This window comes from Ambystoma mexicanum, chromosome 8, assembly GCF_040938575.1.
Source record: "Ambystoma mexicanum isolate Mex_15411 chromosome 8, UKY_AmexF1_1, whole genome shotgun sequence".
Taxonomy (NCBI): domain Eukaryota; kingdom Metazoa; phylum Chordata; class Amphibia; order Caudata; family Ambystomatidae; genus Ambystoma; species Ambystoma mexicanum.
Genome location: NC_090929.1, coordinates 388,156,299 through 388,182,098, shown reverse-complemented (window position 1 = coordinate 388,182,098; position 25,800 = coordinate 388,156,299). Strand labels below are relative to the sequence as shown.

General features: G+C 49.3%; 1 protein-coding gene across 6 annotated transcripts in view; it reads left to right on the top strand.

Annotated features, from left to right (window-relative positions):
- ZNF618 (zinc finger protein 618) overlaps positions 1-25,800 on the top strand; it is a 2,057,359-nt gene that overhangs the window by 1,243,519 nt on the left and 788,040 nt on the right. For 5 of the 6 annotated variants that reach the window (XM_069609868.1, XM_069609871.1, XM_069609869.1 and 2 more), the window contains one exon: positions 23,052-23,129. The exons of the other annotated variant lie outside the window; for it this stretch is intronic. In XM_069609868.1, coding sequence (XP_069465969.1) covers positions 23,052-23,129 — 78 coding nt within the window. The remainder of the gene's footprint in view (positions 1-23,051; positions 23,130-25,800) is intronic. 6 annotated transcript variants of the gene reach the window in all.

The following is a 25,800-nucleotide window of genomic DNA, read 5'->3' as shown; positions in this document are numbered from 1 at the left end:
AATGCGCGGTAATCGATACAAGTTCTAAGGTCGCCTTCTTTTTTGGGCACGAAGAACAAAGCCGAGGATGCCGGGGACTTTGACGGGCGAATAAAACCATTAGCTAGGTATTGATCCAAATATTGTCTCAAATGCAGGTTCTCAGGTTCGGTAAGGGCATAAATCCTGCTACAAGGGGGTTGTGCACCGGGCACCAGATCGATTTGGCAATCGTACGATCTGTGAGGAGGTAACGTGTTGGCCTGTTCCTTTTGGAAGACGTCCTGAAAGTCTTGGTATTCCGGAGGTAGTTGCATGGAGGCAGAGGTTACAGATGCTAGATTAATCTTCAGGTTTTCTGGGTAGCAGGTTTGTGTACAATCCGGGAAGGTTATTCTCTTAGCTCGCCAATCAATTCGAGGATTATGTGTCTCTAACCAAGGGATTCCAAGAATAACCTGAAACTGTGGAGCCTTGATTACATCAAACACAACACCCTCCCGATGGCAGTCCGGACCAATAAGAGTCACCTCAGTAGTGGAATGTGTTACCGGTCCAGAGACAATTTCAGTTCCATCGACTGTGGTGATGACATCTTTGCTGGTTTTAGGACGGAGAGGGAGGTTAATCCTAGAGACCAATTCACGATCCACATAGTTTCCAATAGCCCCACTATCGATGTATGCCTTTATTGCATGCAACCGCTTAGGCTGTTCTGGATCTACGAGAACCATTGGCACAATGAAATGCGAGGTCTGAGAGTTAGTTTTCAAGCTCGGCAAGCGGAGCCCTACGCTTGTCGGGCGGAGTCGTTTCCCGAAACAGAGTCTTTATGGTTTTTATCAGCGGCTCCTACTACCTTTCGGGGCGGTTTTGCTGGGCAATCTCGTAGAAAGTGTCCAGAATTCCCACAATAAAGACATAATTTTAACTGCCGCCTCCTTTCACGTTCCTTTTGAGTTAAGGGTCCTTTAACCCCTCCAATTTGCATAGGCTCAGAGACATCAACTCCCTTGGGATTAGCATGGGTCTTGACCAACAACCGGGTCTCAAACCTGGACCGATCTGCTTTTCTGTTTTGAAGTCTGTGATCCAATTGGACCACTAAGTCTATATACTCTGTGCATTCTTGGGGCGGATTTACAACTTGGGCCAAGAGATCTTTAAGTTCTCCGCGTAGGCCTCGATAAAACAACGTGACTCTTTTATCCTCTGGCCATCCCGTTTCCACAATTAGTCTATTAAAGGTTGCAATATAGGATAGGAGGTCCTGATTGCCCTGTCGCAGGGATAGAAGTTTGTCATCCAGAGCCTGCCCCTGAGAGTGTCGAGCAAATAACCTTTCCATGCTTGCTTGAAACCCTTGAAAATCACGGAGAATCGGGTCATCTTGAGTAACCAGTGGAACTGACCAATCGGCAGCGCAGCCGCTGAGATATGACAATACAAAGGCTACCTTGGTCTGATCATTAGGGAAGGCCCCAGGTCTGCATACGAAGTGCAAACGACACTGATTCATGAATACGGCGAATCGTTTGGGGTCCCCAGCAAAGCGTTCGGGTGGGGCCAGCGGCATGTTTCCGGGTAGATTAATCTGCACAGGGTTACTGGAAACCACAGGAGCGGGGTTCCCTCCGGAACCGGGTAGAGGAGTTTGCCCAGCTTGACCTTGCAAAAGCTGTCTGGCCAGGTCATCAGTTCTTTCCTTTGATATTATCAATTCCCTCCTGAGGGCATTAGTCTCTTGACGAGCGGCATGTACTTCGGCCCGTAATTCCCCCAGTAATTGGGCCAACTGATCAGTCTCAGAACTTTCCATAGCGCCTGGGTGGGAATTTGTAGGAAGTCTTCGCGTTCTGTAACGCTCACCTGACTCCCACGGAGGCGCTGGCCTGGTTCGCGCTGCTGTGACCTCTTCTAAGGTGATGCGCAGGGTTCGGAAGACGGACTGGACCGGGCCCCCAAATCTGGCTTGTCTGACTCGCAGAAGTATCCTTCTGTAGGCGAAAATAGGGGATTAACTGTCTGCGGGGTAATGCAATCGGCCTCCCACTTTCCCCTCTCACCCTCCTCGAAACCCTTCTGTGATTCCCCGTAGCGTCTCACCTTAGGGTCTGGAAGGACGAGCTCTCCATCCTGCTTCTGATGCAGGGGCGCGTTGGTGTCCAGTTACTTCACTGGATTTTCGGATTTGTGAGAACCAAACTTGCTTTGCTTCAAGGTAAGTGTTTAGATAAGAGGTTCCCCTTGTGTCCATGCATTAATGTACTAATGCTAGTGTCTTTCTCCCCATAGGGGCCGGGGTACGGAATGCCGGGGAACAGGCACCAACCCGAGATGAGAGGTGAAATCCTTGTAGAAATTAGGTAAGTCTTTAATGAGCGTTTTTTGGTAATGTCTTTTCATTCGCTCATTAACGCTGATGTCTCTTTTTCCCCTTAGGGGCCGGGGTCCGGAAATGCCAGGATGCGGCGCGGACCCGAAACGAAGAGGGAATGAATCAACAGGTAAGTCTTAACATGGAGATTTAGCTTTCCTTATTCCCTTCTCTCTCTCACCTTTTGTTCTTGCCTTTTTCTCCCTAGGCGCTGGGGCGTGACTGCGAATCCAGATGATCGCTGCTGAACATGGAGGCGCCCTGTAAAGGTGAGTGGAATGCGGCGCTGCAGCGATCGACGCGATGCGCTTTTAAATAAAAGTCTTCCTTTTCAGGATTGTCGGCGAGATGTCTCCGGGATGCGGATTTAGCAGGTAAGGACTTTTCCTTCTTCTGTTCTCTTCTTCTCTTCCTTTGCAGGTGATCCAGGATGCTGGCAGGTGTGGCAGAAGTCAGGATGCAGGAGCAGACACGGTGAGCGTCCAGTTGCTAGATGCAGAACAACGCGAAGCACGTGTGGCTGTTCGGGTGGGGTTTAAATAGCCTTGGAAGAAGTTCCAGGTATGTATCCGTCCCCGACCACGCCCGGATGGTAAATTAGTCCCACAAGTAGAGTAGTTCCTTTCAGGCCTCAAGGAGGCCGGGATCCTGCAGCATGGTCTGCATCAGGTAAGTGCACCCAAGGACTCCCATAATGAGCCTGGCGCCATAGGCGCCAGGACACTGTCCAAAGGGCCCCTATATGGGGTTGCTGGGTCTTTCCTTGGGGACTGGATGTCCGCTTTCGGGGACGCAGGGCTTGAACCGGCTCCCCGGGAGCGGGCATCATGACAGTAACCTATGGACGGGCAAGCCATGTCGGCCACCCACCCTGCAGGCCACCATCACCACAGATTCCTCGATCGAGGGCTGTGGAGCCACCCTGGACGATCTCTTGGTCCACGGCACCTGGACTCGACAGGAGCAGGAATACCACATCAATTGGTTAGAGTTGAACACCATCTGGCTAGTGCTCAGAGCATTCCTACCACTTCTCAGGGGCAAGGTTGTCCTCATCCAGATGGATAACTCGACCAGCATGTACTACGTCAACAAGCAGGGAGGCACCAGATCCCCTCCTCTGTGCCGACTGGCTATCAGCATGTGGGAGTGGGTCCTGTAAAACAACATCTACCTCACGGCAGTCCACCTCCCGGGGGAATCTAACCTGGAGACGGACAGGCTCAGCAGGTTGGGAGCAGACAATTACGAGTGGCAGCTAAACAAGCTCGTTATTTATGAGATCTTCAACAGGTGGGGTCATCCCCAGATGGATCTCTTTACCACCTGGCACAACAAGAAGTACCCTCAGTTCGCCTCCTGGCAGGGACAGGGTCCCGGCTCCCTGGGCTATGCATTTCGGCTTCAGTGGAATGGCATGAAGGCTTACGCCATCCCGCCCACTCTGCTGATTCACAAAATGATTTGCAAGATCAAGGAGTCTCGCCAACTCAACATCATTCTAATAGCTCCATGTTGGCCATCCAGGCCATGGTTTTCTGAGCTGCTCAGCCTCTCGGAGATGCACCGATTCACCTCCCGATGGGCCCAGCACATCTTCTAGCACAGCAGGGAGGCAGGGTCATCCACCGCGTGCCTCAGAAACTAGCTCTCACAGGCTAATCTGGAAATCAAACAGGGTGCAAGGAGCATTGGCTATCAGGGCCCAGTATAAAAGTAAATGGACCAGGTTCTGCCACTGGGCGTTCTCCAAGGGAATCGACCCCCTGGCATGTACTTTGGACGACTTGCTCGCCTTCTCTGGGCACTTCGCCCACTCTGGTGTGCAGGTGCTGGACACCTGCTGTACATACCTCGCAGCCATCTGGGCGTACAGGAACTCAGAGGAGGGGATTTTCTCCTCCTCCAATCCTATCATCAAGAAACATTTGACGGGGGTCGGAAGGGGCTTGCAAGGCTCTACCCGCCCATCAAGAGGCTGCACCCCGTTTGGGACCTTAATATAGTCTTGGGCGCACTCGCGCACAAACCGTTTGCGCCAATGACATCAGCTGACATCAGGAGGGTCACCATCAAGACGGCCTTACTAGTCGGCTTCACCTCGGCTCGTAAAGTCAGCGAAGTTCAGGCACTGGTCGCCTCGGAACCATATACTACCTTTCACAGGGACAAAGTAGTCCTGTGGACACACTGAGGATTTCTGCCCGAGGTGCCGTCTGCTTTACACTTGAACGAGGAAATAGTCCTTCCTACATTCTTTGCCGATCCTAAGGACGAAGCACAGAAAGTGCTGCACTGCCTGGATGTCAGGCGTGTCCTGAAATTCTACTTGGACAGGACCAAGGTCTTCTGCAAATCGGACGCCCTGTTTGTCACTTTTCGGAGGCTCAAGACCAGGCTATCAGGCCTCCAAGGCCTTCATATCACGCTTGATGGTCTCGGCCATCAAAGAAGCATACGATGGTCAGCACAAGCCGCTTCCAGCCAACATGCATGCCCACGCAGTCAGGGCCAAGGCAACGGCCATCGCTTTCCAGCGCCATGTCCCTTGGCAAGTCATAATCTGGGCGGCCACTTGGGCCACTCCCTCGGCATTCTGCAAGCATTACTGTGTGGATGCCGGTTCTAGATCTGATGCGGCTTTCGGACAGGCGGTTCTCAGGAACCTATTTGCTTAAGGAGTGTCTCCTCTCCACTCTGGGGCTACATTCAGTTGTAATCGCCCATGCAGTATGGAGGAAAGGGGAGGGGACGTAAGAGTAATTATAAGTTACTCACTGTAGTGACTAACATACTCTTAGCCCCCTTTCCTCCATACGTCCCACCAGCCTCACCCCTAATAATACTGGTGTCATTAGGCAATGTTAAATCTGTTGTCGACGCGTCAATGGGGACTGAGGTGTGGCGCCGGAAGGCGGATTCAGGGCAGCGCATGCTCCCAGAGCCGCACCCCTGCACGCCTCTAAATTTCAAGGGGAAGGTTTTTTCTGGTGAAAAAGGTTCAGTCTCCTGTCTCTTGGAAGGGACGCCCATGCAGTATGGAGGAAAGGAGACTAAGGACTAACAGTATGTTAGTCACTACGGTGAGTTACTTATAATTTCTTGACTGGCCACCTCCATCTTTCGTAAAAGAAGTCCAGAGGTTCCTTGGTCTGGCCAACTTTTATCGGAAATTCATCCCTGATTTCTCTAAAGTGGTTCTCCCCATTACAGGTCTGCTTAAGAAAAGCAACACTGGATTCCAGTGGAATGAGGCGGCATATGTAACATTCAAGCATCTCAAGGAATTGTTCTGTGCAGCTCCGGCTTTGATATGATATGATATGATGTGGCATTTATAACGCGCCTATACACAAGTGTTTCAAAGCGCGATGAGGCAAGGGAGGGGGAACAGAGGGAAGACAGACAACGATCTTACTAGGCCAAGTGTCATTCAGATCGCGCAAGTGCAAAGGAAGGGGGAGGGGGGAAAGTGCAGTGCATGGGATAATAGAACAGCAAGATAAATAAACGGCCAGCAGGTGGCAAGTGCAGGGCGAGTGCAGAAAATAAGTGCTAGTGGGGGGACTGTCGGGATACAGAAAACAGTCCACAGGTGCAAGGGTTGCCAGGGTGGCAGTGCAGGCGTGCAACTGGCAAGGCTAAGGCCCAAGATAAGATGGGTTGCCAGGTAACCAGTGCAGTTTCAGTACCAACTTTGCACCAACCCGATCAGCCTCTACCTTTTATTATTGAGTCTGATGCATCATCAATGGCAATCAGAGCAGCCTTACTCCAGGAGTCCAAAGGGATCGAACATCCAGTGGCCTACTTATCAAAAACCCTTTCTCCCAGTCAGATCAATTATTCAGTCATTGAGAAGGAGCTATTGGCCATGAAACTCGCCTGTAAAGAGTGGCGCCACCTGTTGAAGGGAGGCATTCATCCCTTTGTCATGCGCACAGACCACAAGAATCTAAAGTTTCTGCAGCAAATGGAGTGTATGAATTCCCGCTAAGCTATGTGGGCACATTTCTTTGCCCAGTACGACTTTACCATCTCCTACAAACCTGATAGCCAAAACACTTTGGCTGATGCACTATCCTGAAGCTATACCACTGATCACTCCCCAGACCATGGAGCAGACACCTCTTCCAAAGAAACAAAATTGTCTATCAGGTGTCCACTTTCCTGCAAGAAGTGAAGGAAGCATTGGTAGTCGGTCCATCCGATTTCAAGGTCGCCAAGAAGGACAAGTTTGAGAAGAAGGAAGGACTGATTTTCGTCAACCACCACCTGTTTGTTACTGAAAAGGAAATGCAGCAACAAGTCTTTTCCTTAGAAATGATGTAAAGAGCTACAGCAAGGTTCGCCCAGTTTGTGCCCAGGGAAAATATAATATGCAGAAACCTGTTGGTCTATTGGAACAAAGCCTGGTTCCCACCAAACCCTGGAGCCACCTTTCTACAGACTTTGTTCTTGAACTCCCCCTTTCCCAAGGTTGCACCACCATCATGGTCACAGTGGATTCCTTTTCCAAAATGGCTCATTTCACCCCTCTACAAGGTCTACCCACAGCCTCAGAGATGGCCGTGTGTTAGGGAGAATTCTCTGTTTAGGCTGAATTTCCTAACCTAGTGAGTCCCCCAGCAGCTTTGGTTGCTTAATGGGCTATGGGGTCTTTTACCCCATAGGGCTTCATGTGTTTTTGTGATGTGTGTTACACAGCACCCTCAGTGCAGTAACACAGGGGTGTCCTAATGACCCCCCAGTATAGACTCCATACCCTGGGACTGACTACTGTCTCCCTTGGCATGTAAAGTCACCATTGACTTTACTAGTCTTAAATTCTGAACAGAACCAGTACAAACCATCATATTGTGGATGTACTGGCTGGGGCAATTCAATTGCCCCAGGGTCTGTTAGTCGAGGGGGCACGTCTCCGTCCCCCCTGATCGAGTTTTGGCTGGTGGCAGTGGATACTACTTTTTATATTCAACCGCGAATATTTTCCTATGGGATTTCCCATTGTTTTAGGCTACTATCTTTATTTAATTATTTACGGTAGCCTCGAACATACCGCCGGTTTATTTAATTAATATTAATTCTCCGGTTGGTATTTTTTGCCAAATCTTGATTCAAAAATGGCGTTTGTGTTCTCTTCTGTGACGCCAACCCAAGTCGAGCCCTTTGTTCCACTTTTTGGCGGGCTTCTCCACAGAAGCCCTCCAAAGTGGTGCCACTCTGTCTGGGGTACTTAGGAGGGGTGGAGGGGGATTTAGGCACCCTGGACTGAGTTGCCTAGGCAACTCAAGTCGCACTCCGTCCTGATTAGCCCAAGTGGTGAGCCGGCCGGCTCACCACTTAGCATGTTTGAGTGACAGCTAGGCTGAGTGAATGGGGGTTTTCTGCATAAAAGCAGGGCTTTGGGGACTGGAACTTCAGAAGTCGCCACAGGACCTAAGAATCCGACGAGGGAGAAGCTGAGCCGACCTGCCACGACGACACACTGGTGAAGCCCTGCTGGACCGTCTCACCACTTTTCCCAACGACAGAGGAGATCTCCCGCCGGAGAGAATTCTTCCTTTGACTGGTGGGGACAACCAGTTTCACCGTCTTTTTGCCTTCCCGAAGTATCTCGTGGCCGCCTTGCCTGTGCCAAGCACCCCGGCAACCGGGATACCACGTCTTACCACGACCGCGAATTAAAGGGTACTACCTTTAACCGGAAAACTCCGCGGCTGGTTTCTTCCCTGGCAGTGCAACGACCTTCATCTTTCCTCTAAGTCGAGATCTTCTCTTCCCCTGGACGACGGAGTGACTTGCACCCACTGCCAGGAACTGCCCCCGCTGGAGGATCCTTCCCACTTAAGGTACCGTGTCCCGCCTGGCTTCCCTTGCCACCGACTGTACGGGGTAGATTTAGTCCCCGGCTTTCGACCCTGGGTTAGCCTGGGACACCCTGGCTAAACTTTTCTGAGCCCCTCTAAACTCCTTTTGAACTCTCTGCAAGACTTTCTAAGCCTAGTGTAACTGTGTGATCTTGGGCGCATTTGTGCTCTGCTCTCTCTAAGCGTGGGCCCAGCCTTTGGATTTTGGCTCACCAGTGACTTTTGCTCTTCTGCCTTGCTAACAGTGTTCCTAAATCTTAGAGTGGTGTACCTTTCCATATTCTGTCTTTTTCCCTCCCTTTTTCACAAACTTATTGGAGTGCCATCTAGTTAAGCACTCACCTCTGTATGAAAATAAGTGGTGTTTTACTAAGACTCATCTGATAAGGAATAAGGGGTGTATATATTATAATAGTAACTGTGTTTAGAGTGTTTTACAATAAGAGTGCTGGAGTGTTTCAAACAGTGTGTTTTTTTTTTTTTAAATATATTTTTATTGATTTTCTGAACAACAAAGAGCTCTGAAAAACGATTACCTTAGGGCACATGCCCATATCAACTTCAAACAAAGACCGTAACTCTCCACTGTATTCACCCTCCCCCCCCCCTCTCCCCTCAAAATCCCCCTTCTTGGGGCACAGGCTCCACGTTTCCGTGGATAATTTCTTCGGGCAGCGCCGACCGGGCATATAAACAGACACAATGAATCAGCTTTCCTTAGAAGCGTAAAATAAGTTAAATCCTGAAACTGGTTTCGGGCCGGGTGGAGTGGCCATATCACCTTTCTGGCTCGCAGTTTGTGCCGGCGAACACCTCCATGAATTGTAACCAGTCGGCCTCGAGCTGCGAGCTGGAGCCATGAAGTGCTGCTGTTAGTCTATCCATAAAATAAATGTCCTTGGCCACTGTCACCCATTCTCTCCTTGAGGGGAGTGCTGCTCTCTTCCATGTCCTGGCCCGTGCAGCCCTAGCTGCTAGGAGTAAGGAGTGTGTCAAGTCCGGGAGCTTCTCCCAGTGCTCATCCTTTTGCTGTAGCCCAAATAATAGTGTGAGTGGCTCCAATGGATAGACCCCTTCTCCCGCGTCCTTAAGCCAACTGAGCACCTCCGACCAATAAACTTGGACCTTCTCGCAGGACCACCACATGTGCCAATAGTTGGCCCTCTCTCCGCAACCGTGCCAACACAACGGGGCAACGTCTGGGAACATCCTGGAGAGGGTGATCGGGTCATATTGCCACCTATGAAGAAGTTTGATGGCATGTGTCTTGTACTGGCAGGAAATAGATGTCTTGAATGCCCTGCTACATAATTTCCACCAGAGCCCATCCCCAATGTCCCAGCCCAGGTCCCTTTCCCATTTCCCTCTAAGACTTTTAATCGATCCCTCGCGGGGGATTAAGAGTGCTCCGTACAGGAGAGAGATAAGGCCTTTCATTTCCGTGTGGGAGTCTAGGATTTTCTCGACCGGGGTGAGCTTTCTTTGTATGCAGGGCTTTAGCTTTGGTTTCATGAGCATTCCCTTAAGACGAAGGTATAGAAGTGGGGAGAGCCTGCCGATTCCCAGAGCCTCCTCGAGCTCCTGGATGCTTATGAAGGTGTCCTCCCTCACCAGTTGGCCGACCCTGCAGAGGCCTGCGTCGAACCATGACTGGTAGTGTTCGTGGCCTGGGATTTCCTCTAACACTGGAGTGGACCAGATGTGGCTCAGGGGCGAGGGCCATGTCGTGACTTTCTCTCTATTTCCCTTCCCCACTAGCGCTTTCCACATTGTACCCAGTATCGGGTGATCCCTGATTCTTTTGGGGAGCTTATTTAAAGGGACCCATAGCCATTCGCCTACGGTGACTGGGTGCAGGTAGTAGTTTTCAATGTATACCCATTGTTTATTGGGGTCCTCTCTAAGATGTGGGGCCAAGGCCCTGAGTTGGGCTGCCCTGTGGTAGACTGTCAAGTCCGGCAAGGCGACCCCCCCCTCTGTCTTTGGGGAGGGTGAGGGTCTCTTACCCTATTCTGTGTCTCCGGCCCTGCCATATAAACTTCATTATGCGCCTCTTGGCTTCTCTGAGGTATGTGTCTGGGGCCTCCAAGGGGAGCATCTGGAAGACATACAGCACTCTGGGGAGCAGGTTCATTTTTATGGCATTTATCCTTCCCATCCAGGAGATCTGCCCCTTCCCCCAGCTCTCCATTTCTCTGAACAGTCTATCAAATAGTGGGGGGTAGTTGGCCTGGTTCAGATCCTCACCGGGGCGTACTACGTTGATCCCCAGGTATTTTATCCCTTCTGTACAGATCTGCAGGCGTAGTGGGATAAGTTCAGTAACATTTCTATCCGTATCAGAGGCAAATGGAAAAATCATGGACTTGCTAATATTCACCTTAAAGCCTGAGAATCGACCGTACCGTTCAATTTCCTGCAGGGCTGCCGGGACTGACCTTGTCGGTTCCCGGAGATGAAGCAAGATATCATCTGCGTAAAGACCCAGTTTAAAGGTACGTTCCCCCACCTCAATTCCCTGAACCCCTGGGGAGCCCCTGATATACTCTGCTAATACTTCCATTGTCATGGCGAAGAGGAGTTGGGAAAGAGGGCAGCCCTGCCTCGTACCTCTTTGGAGGTGGAAGACTCGTGACAGACACCCATTGACTGTGACTCTGGCAGTTGGTGACACATACAAGGCTTTGGTCGCTCGTATAATCCCAGTTCCCAGCCCCAGTTTCTTGAGTACCCCCTGGAGGAATCCCCAGTCGACCCGGTCGAACGCCTTCTCTGCGTCGATCGAGACCAAAACCGGGTTTCCAGCACTCGGCGCTGCCTCCCTCATCAGATGTAGGGTCTTCCGCATTGTGTCGGCCCCCTGCCTACCCTGTATAAAACCCACCTGATCGGGATGAATTAGCCTCGGCATATGACCGTCCAGCCTAGTAGCAATGATCCTGGTGAATAGCTTTGCATCCACATTCAGGAGGGAAATAGGTCTATAGGAGCGGCTATCCGCCGGGTCCTTCCCCTCCTTCGGGATTACTGTAATTAGCGCTTTGCCAAAGGATGTGGGTGCTCTGCCTGTCTCCATTATGTGCGAGAAGAGACCTGCCAGGAACCCTGCCAGGAGGCCCGAGAAGGCCTTGTAAAAGCCTGCCGTGAACCCATCCTCTCCTGGGGCCCTGCCCCTCTTCAGGCCCGCTATAGCTCTTAGTACCTCCTCCTCCGTTATCGGGGCGTCCAGGATTGATGCTTCTAGGGGTTCAAGAGCCGGGAGGGTGACCCCCTTGAGATAATCATCCAAGGCTTCCTTTTCCGTCTCCCCCTCTCTCCCATACAGGGCCTCATAAAAAGACGCAAATTTCTCTGCAATCTCTTCCGGGTCGGATACGTCCCCTTCTTCCCCACTACTTAACCTCGCCACCCATCTATCATCCCTCTGGCCTCGCTTTGCTGCCAGCATGGCGTCCGCCTTGTCCCCTTTTTCATAGTATTTTTGACGTAAATGTTGGAGTCCCGCTACAATCTTGCCCATCTCCATTTCCCGCAATTCTTGTCTCTTTTCCCTTGCGATGCCCAGGTCCCTCTCTCTCTCTGTCTCCATCTTCCCCTCCGACCTTTCTAACGTAATTATCTCCGATCTTAATCTATGGGTCAGGAGGGTCCTAACCCTTTTTTTGGAGGCCCCTTCACTAATTAGCCTACCCCTCCATGTTGCCTTTGCGGCCTCCCACACAATCTCCCTGTTGACTTCCCCCGTGTCATTTACCTCAAAGAATTCTCTGATCGCTGTTGCCATTTCTTCCTTAAAGACCACGTCTCTCAACAGGAAATCGTTGCATTTCCATAGAGATTCCATGGGTTTCAGGCCTGCCATACAGACGTCCGACCAGACCATATCGTGGTCTGACCAGCTAACGGGCCGAATCTCACAGGCCTCTATTCTGCTCATGTGCTGGTTTCCAATGAAAAGATAATCTATTCTAGTTCTGGTGCCGTGGGCCGCAGAGTGGAAGGTGTATCCCTTGCGCCTCGGGTGCAGCTCCCGCCATATGTCCACCAGCCCCTGCTCCCACATTATTTCCCGCAACGCCCCGTGAGGCGTCCCCCCACTGCTATTCGGAGGGCCTGCGTTCCCACTATGGTCCAGCTCTCGGTCCGCCCACATATTAAAGTCCCCCCCCAGGAGCAAGAGGCCATCTGCTTTAGCCATCACCTCCCCCAGGGCCTCTTGAACGAATTCCCTCTGACCTGTGTTGGGGCAATATATTGCTGCAAGGGTGACTCTGGTATTATGTAACCTACCAGACACTACCAGGGCCCTCCCATCCTCCCTCTCCCAAGTGGACACTTCCATTAATTTCTGATTCCTATGAAGCAGGATACCGACTCCTCCTTTCTTCATGTGGCCGGATGCCCAGAAGGTCTGACCCACGTGTGGACCAGGGATGGCCCTCTCCTCCCCCCTCACCGTCCTGGTTTCTTGTACAAACATAATATCCACTCTCCCGTTTCTCATTTCCCTTCCTAGAAGAGAGCGCTTCGTTGGGGAGTTAAGCCCCTTGACGTTAAGGGAGCCCATCCTAAGCGACTCGACCCGGGCCCTTTCTTCATTGTCTGCCATTGCTTCTCTCTGATGGATTAATTGTTTTCCCGGTCCTGTGAGAGCTGCCCCGCTTCTTTACCAAGCTGGAAATGTCCTGTGCCCCAAGGTCTTTGTCCCCCATCCCCTCGCCTCCCCCCTCCCTTTTCTCTCCCTCTTGCATGACGCCTGCCAACGGACAAGCCACCAGGGTGTGAGCGTGTTCCTGCACCGCAGTTCTCTTGATGAAACTCGCGTCCCCGGCCGGGGTTGCTAACAAACTAATCTTGATCTTCCAGTTGGTTTGTCTTACTTCACCTAGTCCCCTTCGGCCTCTGATGTCGGGGTGTTTGGTTTCCTGAATTTCCTTCTGCCCTTTGTCGTCTTCTTCGTGGCCCAAGGGCCAGCCGGTTCTCTCCTGGTGTCACCCGATGCTTGGGTGCCCACCTCGTCTTCCTCACCCAGGGCGACCCCCTTGATCACTTGCAGTACTTGCGAGGCCTCCTTGCCACTGGTCACTCTGTAGTCCACCCCAGCGCGTTCAAAGGACAGGGCGAAGGGGAAGGACCATCTGTATCTTATGTCTTGAGCAGTAAGCCACTGGGTGAGCGGACGACATTCTCTTCTGCGGGTGAGCGTAAGATACGATAAGTCCTGGTAAATCTTAATTGTGTCTCCTTCAAAAATAAAGCTCCCCAGCCTCTTTGCCTTCTCCAGGACCTCCATTTTCTCCCTGTAGCAGAGGAACCTCACCACGATGGACTTTGGGCCTCCACCCGCACCCCCTCCACCTCGATGCGCTCTCTCCAGCTGGACCTCTTTGCCCCCTCTAACGCGAAGAGCTGGTTTATCAGGCCCTGGACCTTCCTCCCCACATCCGCCGCTATCTCCCCTCTCTCCTGCGACATACCCATGATACGCAGGTTGTTCCGGCGCTCTCTGTTTTCCAAATCGTCCATCTTCAAGGTTATGTCCTCATCTCTTATCTCTCGTTCCGTTAGCCTCGCCTCGTATTTCATGTCCAGGAGGTCCGTCTGGAGGTGGTTGTTTTCCATCCCCTCCATTTTCTCCTCTAAGGTGTCCACCCTCCCCTTGAGATCCACTATGGACGCTTGTATATCTGTCCGGATTGCCTTGATCTCGTGGAGGATGTCCTTGAGATCCTCCCTCGTGAGTGGTGCAGGGGGGGGGTTCGCCGCCTGAGGGCATGGTGTCTCTGGGGGCCTCCCTCATGGCTGAGTGGGGCCGTCGGAAGCACTGGAGAGACGAGATCGTCCCCAATGTCGACGTGCTCTCCAGGGTCTGGGTGTCTTGACGCATCCATTTGTGGTGCCTCTGTCCGGGGTCCTCTCGCGGGGGACCCTGTGGTGTACACCACGAGTACACCACGGCCCAAGGCCTGGTGTGCTAAGGTCTTGCGTGGAGCACCTCGTGTTGGGTAGCAGCTCTATGGGGGGGGCTGTGCCGTGTCGTCAGGTGGGACCTTCGGGGGGTAGGGTATCCGATCCCCGGCACCTTCGGTCCCTCTGGCCTACTCCCCAGCTAGGTGGGGAGCCGGGGCGCCGCACGGGAAAGGTTGTGCGGAAGGGGAGCCCGCTTTCACAGCATCCAGTCTCTCTTCCCGTCCACGCTCTCCTCACCTCCTCACTTCACAGTCACTGTGGGGGGTCCAGGGCCGACAGTTTGGCTCGGGCTGCGGTAGGTGGGGCTCTGGGTGGGCTATCTCTGGCATGCTGACTGGCGCTCAACTGCTCCTCTTCGTAGCCAGTGGGGGCCCAGGCCACATCCCCCAGAGTCCGCGACACCCGTCCGGTACCCCGTGTCGGCAGGGATCAGGTGTGGAGGGTCCTCGCCCCGTGCCTCCCTCGGTGGTGCTCTGGGCCGGTATCCTGGGTTGGCCGTTTCCTCCCGCGGGGGCGGCCGTCTGCGGGTCCCCGTGTTTCTACGGGAACTCGGGAGGGGCCCTGGGCCTCCCAGGAACGAGGCTCCCCTTGGTGTGCTGGTGGGCGCTCTTCCGTTCCTCACCGTCCCCCGTACGTTGTTGAAGGGCGGGGGCCCGGGAAGCCCTTCTCCAGAGCCCGCGGCCCTCTATCTTGATGAGGGACCGTAGCCCTGTGCCTCTTATGTCGCCGCGCCTCCTCCGAGACCCGACCGTCCGGCACAGGTCGTGAGCGCAGGGTGGGGGCGCGCGGCTCCACTAGTCCTTGTCGCGGTGCCGCGGGGTCGGCCGCCCTCGGCGTCTGGGGCCTCTGGCGTCTCGGGTGCACACTAGCCTCCGGTGCTGGGGAGCGCTCTGTGGGCCTTTCTTGGGGCTCCGCTCCCGGTCTCACCACAGAAGGTCTTCACTGCGGGTCTCGGGGTGGGGCCCGCTGCATGCAGAGGGGCTCTCCATTGGCTGGGCTCGGTAATCCAGGCCGGGGACTGGTCGCATCCACTAGGCCCTGCGGTGCATTCAGGAGCGCGGGACTTACACATCCAGCATGTTCCGCGCCCCCTGGTGGTCTCAAACAGTGTGTTTTTAAATAAATAATGATATACTTTGATACCAAAGCTCTGGTCAGTGTTTGCTTGTATTATTGTGTCTGAGTGCCTATTGTGTATACTTTGCATACTGTCTAACTCTTCTTGAGCGAAGTCTGACTGCTCAGCCACAGCTACCAGGTAAATCTGGGTGGTACAGACTGCTACCAAGTGGGTTTACTGCTAACACCTGTAGTCCTAAATCTTTTGCAGTGTTCCCTAAGGGAACTGCACAGGTTTCTGCCTAACACCGTGGTTTTTGTTAGAGACATATACCGGTTGCATGGCCTACCAGAGACCATGGTGTCGGATTGTGGGTCCCAATACACATTCAAGTTCTGGAAGGCGCTGTGTCAAAATCTAGGCATCCAGAGAGCCTTATCCTCCGGTTACCATCCACAGACCAACAGTCAGACAGAACGATTAAATGGGTCCCTGGAGCAATATCTACGATGCTTCATTACCATCAACAGAATAACTGGGTGGACCTCCTACCCACCTCTGAGTTCTTTTATAATAACACCATCCATTCCGCTAAAGGATTTAGCCCCTTTTATTGTACATACGGCCAACATCCCCACAGTGGCTCCGTCCTCCAACCTACCATCCACAGAGCCAGTACTTTCGGACATAAAGCCGCTCAGTAAAGCTTAGAAGACAGCAAGAAGAGGCACCAATGCAAGGCTGATCGCTATCAAAGAGAGGTACCCAATTGGGAAGGGGGATCCAAGGTCTGGCTCTCCACCAAGTATTTACCTAGATGGGTTTGTCCGTGTAAATTATCCCCTTGCTATATGGGTCCATAGAAAATCATATCCAGAATCAACCCAGTGGCCTTCAGGCTCAAGTTGCCAAAGACCCTCAGTCTCCACCCAGTTTTTCATTCCTCTCTTTTGTGGATGTTTGTCTTGGACCCTTACGTTTGCTCCCCTTCCAAACATCGGATTCCCAACATCATCCAGCCCACGGAGTACGAGGTATCGCGCATCTGTGACTCAAAATACAAGAAGGGAAGACCGGAATATTTGGTGCAATGGAAAGGATATACCAGCTCTGAAAACTTGTGAGAACCTAGTTTGTTTATCCACGCACCTAGATTGCTGCTGCGATTCCACCGTTTACACCCAGAGAAACCCGGAAACTTACAAACTGGACGGGGGCATACTGTCATGCGTGGCTGTTCTTGGTGCTTGTGGAGTAGATGGAGCCTCTGCTGCCATTGATTGGCACATCACGTTAGCGTGCAACGTGATTTGCTGGTCCAGTCTTTTCCAAGATGGCTGCTGCCATTTCTTAGATATCGATTCTAAGCCCAGCAGTCAGCACATTGCAACCAATTGCGCTTGCCTTACGGGTCAGACGCTGTCAGTAGGTTTCTTCTCTCCCTTTGAGCGTTTCTGCTTACCTTGCTCGGCGCCTTAGCTGTATCTTCCTCTTGTTTCTCGTTCTGCTTGCCTGCCTTTCCTTTCGCCTTCTGTCGCAGCTGTGCTTCGCTTCTCCGGATCCCGCTGCGGATCTCTGGGCTGTCTCTGCCCTCCATCCCTGGTCTAAAGTCCTATAATTTTCTTTTGGTTCCCTTGCTGCTTCTCGCTGAATTGGACTTCGGGAGTGCCCTGTCTCTCACAAGCCATTTGCCTCTCGGTCCCAGGTTTCTCCACGCCACCTTGGACTACCAAAGTCTCAGGTTTCACCAGGATTCCTGTGGTTCCCAAAACATTGACAAAGACCTGCAGCCCACTCAAGATTGTGCTACAAACACAGGTTTTTTTTCTGCCTTACAAGGCTTTTTCCCCTAGTTGGCTGCTTCAGGCAAGGGGCCACTAGCCCGTCAGTCCAACAGGCAGGCATAGTGGCTTTCATCCGAGGTAGACCTTATCTCTGCAAAAAGAAGAGAGCTACAGCCAGAAGGAAAGAAAGAAAGGAAGAAGGAGTCTGACACCACCTCAGGAGATTCAGGTGAGGAAAGAGGATTCCTGTCTAACTTGAGAGACGAAGCCGACATTGATGACACATGGAGCTTTGTCACAGTACCCATAACAAAGGACACGCTTTATTAAACCTAGGCATTTTACCTTGGTTCATTGATATCATTAATTGAAGCTATTAGGACGTTAATAGGCAGTATGCAAACCCATTCGACATGGACTGCCACCATTACTTGATTTTAATAAACCCTTAAATGCAGTTGTTAGGAAAGATTTTGTTTTTGTAACTGTCCCTCCATAGTTTTATAGGGAACCCCATTCTTTTTGCTCTGTTTGTCATCCTGTCCTGACTTTTTGAAGAGAGGTTAAGCCTTCAGTTTCTATTCCCTTGTCTTCTTGACATTTGGTATGGAAAAACTACTCAGTCCTTCAGACTATCGGTACTGGGAAACGTTTCCCTTTTAAATTCTGGTATTTTCAAAATTGGCCACAGCACCTTACAGTGCGGTACAATACTTTTATATCGCCCTAGCATTTAACACAATGGATTTCTGGGTACTTTTATATCTGCCCAAAGACAAGCTACTGGCAGCAGTTACATGTTTACTTTTTTACACTATTTTTGGTGTACACCTTCACGTTTTCCCTGTATGGCTACTAAACGTGGCTAGTGCCCTCAAAGGGAAGTACCTCAACATTTTCGCTTGTTCTTTGGCCTTATTATAGCTTGGCCTTCTCAGGTCAGGAAAGACCTCATACGGTCATGCACTTGCCCAGGAAACCAGTTGCGTTCGCAGGCTCGTGAGCCTTTCTGTGTAAGGCCCAGGAAGAGGGCTGGGACGGTCTAGTTGTTAGGGAGAATTCTCTGTTTAGGCTGAATTTCCTAACCGAGTGAGTCCCCCAGCAGCTTTGCTGGATTTCTGGAGTTTGTTTTTTCCATCCTGCCAAGAGCGAGACTCTTTTTCTCCCACTCTTGGACATGAATGTGGTTAATTGCTTTTAATGTCAATGTGTTCTATGGGCTATGGGGTCTTTTACTCCATAGGGTCTCATATGTTTTGCTATGTGTGTTACAACGCACCCTCCGTGCCCTAACACCGGGGCGTCCTAGAGGACCCCCACCATAGACTCCATACCCTGGGACTGACTACTGTCTCCCAGAGCATGTAAAGTCACCATTTGGCTTTACTAGACCTAAATTTACTAACAGGACTAGTACAAACCATCCTATTGTGGATGTACTAGTAGGGGTAATTCGATTACCCCTGGGTCTGTTATTCGAGGGGGCACAGTCCCGTCCCCCCTCGTCGAGTTTTGGCTGGTGGCAGTGGAAACTACTTGTTATATTCGACCCCGAATATAACTCTATGGGATTCTTCCCATTGTTGGATGTTAATACTTTTTCTCGTTAGTCTCTAACATACCACCGGTTTATTTGTCTTAAATAAATATATCGGTTGGTATTTTCTGCTAGAACTCGGTTTTTAAAATGGCGTCTGTGTTCGTCTCTGTGACTCCTAAACCAAAGGTTGAGCCCTTTGTTCCACTTTTGGCGGGCTTCTACACAGAAGCCCTTCAAAGTGGTGCCATTCTGTCTGGGTACCACAGGGGGTGTGGGAGGGGGTTTAGGCACCCTGGACTGAGTTGCCTTGCCAACTCAAGTCCCACTCTGATGTGATTGGCCCAAGTGGTGAGCCACCCCGCTCACTACTTAGCGTGCTTTGATTGACAGCTAGGCTGAATGAATGGGGGTTTTCTGCATAAAAGCAGGGCTTTTGGGACTGGATCTTCAGAAGTCGCCAGAGGACCTAAGAATCCGACGAGGGTAAAAGCTGAGCCGACCTGCAACGACGACACCTCCGGTGGAGCCCTGCTGAACCGACTCACCACTTCCCGACGACAGAGGAGATCTCCCAGCCGGAGAGTCTTCTTCCCCTGACTGGTGGGCACAACCAGTCCCCTTTGCTTTTTCTTCGCTTCTAGGACGTAGTGGTCGAATTGCCCGTGCTGAGCACTCTGGCAACCGGATAGCCACTAACCACTGTACCGCGACCAAAAGGTGGTGTCTTGTGACGGAGCACTCCACGGCTGGTCTCTTCCCTGTTGGTGCAACGATCTTCAACTTTCCTTCGACGACAAGATCATCTCTTCTCTTGGCAAAGCCCCGACTTGCATCCACCACCAGGAACAACTGCCCCCGCCGGAGCTGTCTCTCCACATACAAGGTACCGTGTCCGCCTGGCTTCCCTTGTAACGGTTAGCGTGAGGTGTCTTAATCCTCGCCTCTCCATTGGGTCGCCTCCAAGCTTTCTTAACTTTTTGTTCTGAACTGGTCCAACCTTTCTATAACAATTTGCGACAAAGACTCGAAGTGCATTTCCACTGTGATACTTTTTGGGACATATCGCCTTGCCTCTCTCCGAGTGGGCCTGGCCTCTGAACTTTGCGGTCTACAGTAGACTCTTCCTTACTTGCCTTGCATTTGTTCGTAAACGTGTTGGTACCGAGTTGATGTCATACCCTGCCTTTTCTCTCCCGTTCTAACGAATATTAGAGTGCCATCTAGGTTAAAGCATTCACCTCTGTCTGCAAATAAGTGGTGCCGTTGAACCTAGACTTGTCGAACTATTGTTAGGGGGATTGATTTACTTATAGTAATTGTAATTGAAGTTGTTTGCCGTATTCGTGCCAGAGTGTTTTCCATAGATGTGTTGTTATAAATAAATACCTATATATCTTTACACCGAAGCTCTGTTCCGTGTTTGCATGTTCTACTGTGTAAATTGCCCTATTTTGTATACTCCACATACTGCCTAACTTTTCTTGAGAGAGGTCTGACTGCTCAGCCACAGCTACCAAGTGAATCTGTGTGGTACAGACAGCTACCAAGTGGGTTTACTGCCAACACCTGTAAGCCTAAATCTTTTGCAGTGGTCCCAGAGGGAACTGCACAGGTTTTCCGCTTAACACTAGTCCCAGTCCACATCATTGGTGCCACAACGTCTACTACTGGGGTGGATTTGAAACCAGTAGTTGTCCCTGATTGATCAACTACTGACTGCTTGACTGGTGCAGATCCTTACCATTGGTGGACTTGGACTTGCTTCCAGCTTGCGGTTTTAAATAAAAGGAGGACTCCTACAGCTATTCTTGCTCCTCTGCATGATCTCCAAAGACCCTCTGCATTGCTTCAGCCCTTGGACTAGTGGAACCAACTAGTCTTGCCGCCTTCTCGAGGAATCAGCCCTTCAGAGACTTTGGAAGTGTCACTGGTCTGCCCAGTGGACTAACCAGCTCTCTAGTGGGTTTACTTTGCCAGAACCGCTACCATTCCGCATTCAAGCCCAGAACTTTGGTGGTCGCCAGCTTGTGCCACAAGTCACCTTCTTCTCAAAATCCAGCTTCCCATCTTCAAGGGAGCCTTGTCTGGAACAGCCTCTGTAGCCATTGATGGCAGACACCTGTCGTCGCCTGCGAACTTTGATTGTTGCTGGAACTTGCCTTCCTCCATCCAGAGAAGTGTCCTGGAGAGGTCTGCATCGTTAGAATCTGCATTTCTTCATAAATAGGGATTGCATCTTTCATTTGCACCCGACCGGATGAATCCTCGAACCTGCAAACCCTAGACACCTCTCACTGAAACAAAGCACAGAAGACTGCACTCCCAGCTACCCATTGTGATCTGTGGGAAAATCTGAGTCAGGGATGCAATTAAGCATAACCGTGCCTGTTCCCCATCTGTGCTCTATAAGGTAACAGTGGGGCCAAGTCCCTTTGTCTCCAAACTCTCTCTCACTCAACTTTGGTAGTCGAACCCGGGTTGGGTATCCGGCCCCAGGGTTAGCCTTGGAGATGGAAGAAAGAGGAGAACTTACCAGTCTTCTGGTAAATTGTTATTGAACTTTTGAATAGTTTGACACTAATCACCGCCACATGCCCACTGCATCCTTTCCTAGGAGAACTTATACCTGTGAGAAACATTACTGTGGAACCTATGACTTTTGGGCACTAGGCCCCTTGCATCTTAGGGCTGGACTTCTAAAGGGAGGGATATTGTACTTGTGACTGGTTCCTATATTGTTACTCCATCTCCATTACTAAACAGCATTACTTGGTTAAGATATTTGATGGCATATATTAAGTGAATGTAATGGTGATTCTGGTGCGCAGTACAAATAAATAAATAAACAAAAATACATTTATTTGTATTATAGTGTTGAGTGATACCACCTGCTAGTTTCATTTTTCAGTGTTCCAAAGGCCTAAATAAATAAATGTGTATTTTTATGACTGACTGTCTAAACTGAATTATTGTGTACCATTCTGTGTGGACTCGCCCTCACCACGCTTACACTCTCCTGAGACTAAGTCTTGACTGCTCTTCACACTACCTTGATTGGGTTTTGGCTAAACTGAGTTCTCTGTACACCGTAACTGGGGTGGTCTCCTAAAATCTGTCCACCAGGGTTAATTTTAGCAATCCATCTTAACAGTAGTGACCTGAAAGAATGGTCATACCTCCAGCAGGCCCTCTTGCATGGTTGGCGATACTCAAGCAGACACGCACAAGTTGATCAAGCAGTATCGTAGTCTTTTCACATGAGAGTAGCCACATTTCCTGCCTTCCTGTGTAAATATTAGTCATAACTTTTTAATTATTTTTAAAATATTCACTTGAATACTCTAAAATTGAAATAAAATAAATTGATGTAAACTGTGGTTCTTCAGAGCTGGTTTCTGTCATAGAATTACATTCAACCACTACTTGTTACTTGTGGGGGCACAGCTTATTGCTATGATTCTAAAATGTTCTTTTTGGCCGAGCTTCAGTGCCCATTAGAGAATACCTGTCAGGAGATCAGATAAACTGTAAAACTAGTAAAAGGTGTACTGCATTTACATGCTTATGGGGATTCCCAGTTTGCGGGCGAGAAACATGCTTTAAAATAGCATCTATAATGTTTTTAATAAATGCATCTCTTAGCGATATTATTACTCAAGAACTACAGTTAAAGGTAAGTGACACATTTATCTAATGTGATGAAGGGCTCCTTTTACAAACCTGCACAAACAAATGTTGTCATCTATGCTACAGTATCCACTGCCTTAGTAAACCTTCAGGTTCCCAGTTCTCTTATCAGAGTTTTTTTTTCCGGATGCTTACATCTTTAAATACATATAAATGGCCCCATTAAGTTTTGGTTGGATGTTCACTCCAGACATAAAAATTAATTTCCAGGTTGTGGTTCCTTTTAAAATATCTTTTTGTATAGACATTACATGGCAGTAGAATAACAATTCATCCAATAAAATCCAGAACTCTCACAAGACTAAAATCCTTTTCTTTCATGTTACCCTCTTTGTCTGCAAACATATTGTACACATGGTCTCACTTGTCCTAAAATCAGCACCTAACTGTTTGATGTTGTCTTCCTCTGCTGGCACAGTCAGTCCTGGTTGATTATTTCTTCATTCTGCATCATCTCCATCATTAGAGACCCTTAGGAAAAAGCTAGGAATTAAAATTGTGGTTATGCTGCTGCACATTTTTGGTGTTTCTCCTTGTGTACTTGTTGTGGCTCCTGAATTCTTTGAATGGCGACCGAGCATTAGGGTGTTCCATATCAACTGTCCCTTTTGTGTGTTTTCAACTTATCTTCATGGGACATTTTTGTAAATATAAACATTTTTTAATCCAAACTTCATAAAACAGTTTCAAGTTCCATTTAAAAGAATTGGAGTGTAGATGTTGGACTGGACAGCAGCAGTTCTATGGCGTTCAAGCCCCTAAGACGATTCCCTTTCTCTTGTAGACGCCTATGACCAAACTCTAGTAACAGCTGATGAGGTGAAAGAAGAGGATGGCGAACCATTTCCGAAATTTGGGCCAAGTATGATTTATGTGGTTTCTGGGGTTATAAAGCACATTTCTTGATCATGGTACATTCTTGAATTTGTTTAGCGTTTGAGCTGAGCAGATTTTTAGTTCTTGTCCTGAGAAGTTACTGTGCTTGAAGGTGTCATGCTTTGGTCTGACTGCTTTTATTTCTGGATCAATAAATCATACTAGTCATTCCATTTGTCCTGCAATTTCCACCCATAGTATTGTTCAGACTTATCTTTCAATTGGTATTGGTGCCTAATTTGCACTGAAAAGCATTTGCACAAAAGAATGTCCCAGGAGCAATGCATTATGGTAGTTAACAAACCCACATGTGTGCTATGTCATGGCAGATTCTTCATGCTTCTTGGCTTTATAAATGTGGTGCTCTGAGTAATTGTTTACTCACCAAGTGCTTGCTGGAAGCAGCATTTCTACAGTTAAATAAAATGTATGTGTTATACCTTAGAATTATCTGTCAAGAGGTTGTTTAGCAAAAGAGGTGTTTATCTAAGGTTAGAATGAATTTGGGCACACATTTGCTTCAGCATTTTTATATCTTTATTTATACCACGCACTGCTACCACCGAAGGGCAGTTTCCAGGTGCTTACATAGCTCTGCAAGAAAGAGGACTGGGTTGGTTAGTAAGGGAAAAGTGATAGGGATAGGTTCATAACCATGAGAAACTGGCATCTGTGTGTGTTGGCTTGTAGATGGTTGGTTGCGTGCACTGGCTTGTATCCATATGGGTAAGGTCCAATGCCTGGGTTGTTTTCTATGTTACTATTATGTTGGGGTGTGACTGTGTGTTTCATGTGTAGATTGGCTTGTATTTTAGGTTGTGTGCAGTAGCTTTTTGTATCAATGTGGGTAAGGCCACAAAAAACAGCTACCCGCCTACACACGTACTGGGTGTGTTTAGTTGCAACAAGTGTGATCGTTCATGTCAATCAATAAGTAAAGACAGAAATAATAGAGATAAACAAAATTTAATTTATAGATGTAAAAACACTCAAAGTTTTTTAAACACATTTTGTTTAAACATAACATCACATAAAAAACATTTAGTGGAAATCAGTATTTTCAACCAACCAAAGCAAACACAATCATGTTTTAACGATGTCGTGAGGTTAGTAAGGGTATGAGGTGAACATATTGCTATTTTATATATCCTCGACTCGTTAACTTGTCCTTGACTCTGTCGGCAAAGACAAATGTGTTTCTGGGTACTAGCAGCAGTGAAAACACTCTGTAGCCGAATTAAAATGCTATTAGATGTGCGCTGCAACCTTCTTCAGTACATTATATATTAACACCAAGGATTGGATGTCGAAAGAGAGTTCATTGGTTGACCCTTCGCTTCTGGCAAGCTATAGTTTATTTTAGTTTTAACAAGCTGTTGAAGCCACCGCAAGTACACCTTCTTCTTCGCCCGAAGTTCCAATAACTGTGAGAACTCACAATTCGGACAATTGAATTTGGTCCACACGTTTACCTCATTCGAGGCCACACACGTCAATGAAGTAATCAAAAGATTGCCAGAAGCAAAGTGTCAACCAATGAACTCTCTTTCGACATCCAATCCTTGGTGTTAATATAGAACGTCCTGAAGGCGGGTGCAAGCTTTGTTTGTTGTTGTTGTAAGCATGTGTTACTTTTGTTGAGTGTGTGTTGGTGTATAGGTTGGCTAGCCCATTGGTCATGTATATTGTTTGGATAGTGCGTTGGAGGAAGCAGGAGCGGGGTGGTGAGTACATTGGCTACCCTCTAAGTTCTTCTATGTGACTAATCTACACAATTCTATCTAATGTGATGCATGGCTAATCTTCTCAATTCTATCCAGTGATAGCATGATTAATTTCACAATATAAGTGTGATGCATGGCTAATGTTCACAAATCTACATGTGACGCATGGCTGAACTTCACAATGTAAGTGTGACGCGTGGCTGTTCCTTGCAATTGCTAAATGCAGAATGTGGCTACCTGACACGACTGGGCTTAACGCAGGAAATTGCTTCCTGACACCATTGGGCTAAATGCCGAATATGGCTACCTGACACAATTGGGCCAAATCATGTTGATATAAAATGTTAGTTAATAGGAGAGGTGGGATTTTACCCAAATAGGCTAAGTGTAAAACAAGGCTGACTAACACAAATGGGCTAAAAGCGAGGTGAGGCAATTAGGCTATATGCAAAATATGGATACCTTCTACAAATAGGCTTTTTTATAATAGGTAATAAGAGTGGTGGGGGTTTAATGTAGTATAATATTGGCTATACTCTCTGCTCATACTACAGTTACCTTATCAGTCAGTGCTGGTTGACTGTGGAAGGCTTCCCAGTCGAACACTGGCAAACATGCACAAGAGCTGCTTCTTCGGGAGCTGCCCTTTGCCTTGTGACATGTAGCCGAGGGCTGCCCGGCAGGGAATGCCCTGGGAGATGCGTCTGAAAAGGGCTGCATGGCCCAATCAGAAGCTCGGGGGGGGGGCTGGTAAGACCACAGCAGAAAGCGGGCAGGAGGCACAAATGTAGAAGGGGAAACAAACACACTAACACTCTAAACTTATACTGCACCCTTCAGCAATGTAGTGGTCCTTGTGGGCCTTGTCCGAAAAGGTAACATATTGCAAGCCTTTCAGGGTTTCTGTGGAAAGGACTTATCTGAAAGTTTGCT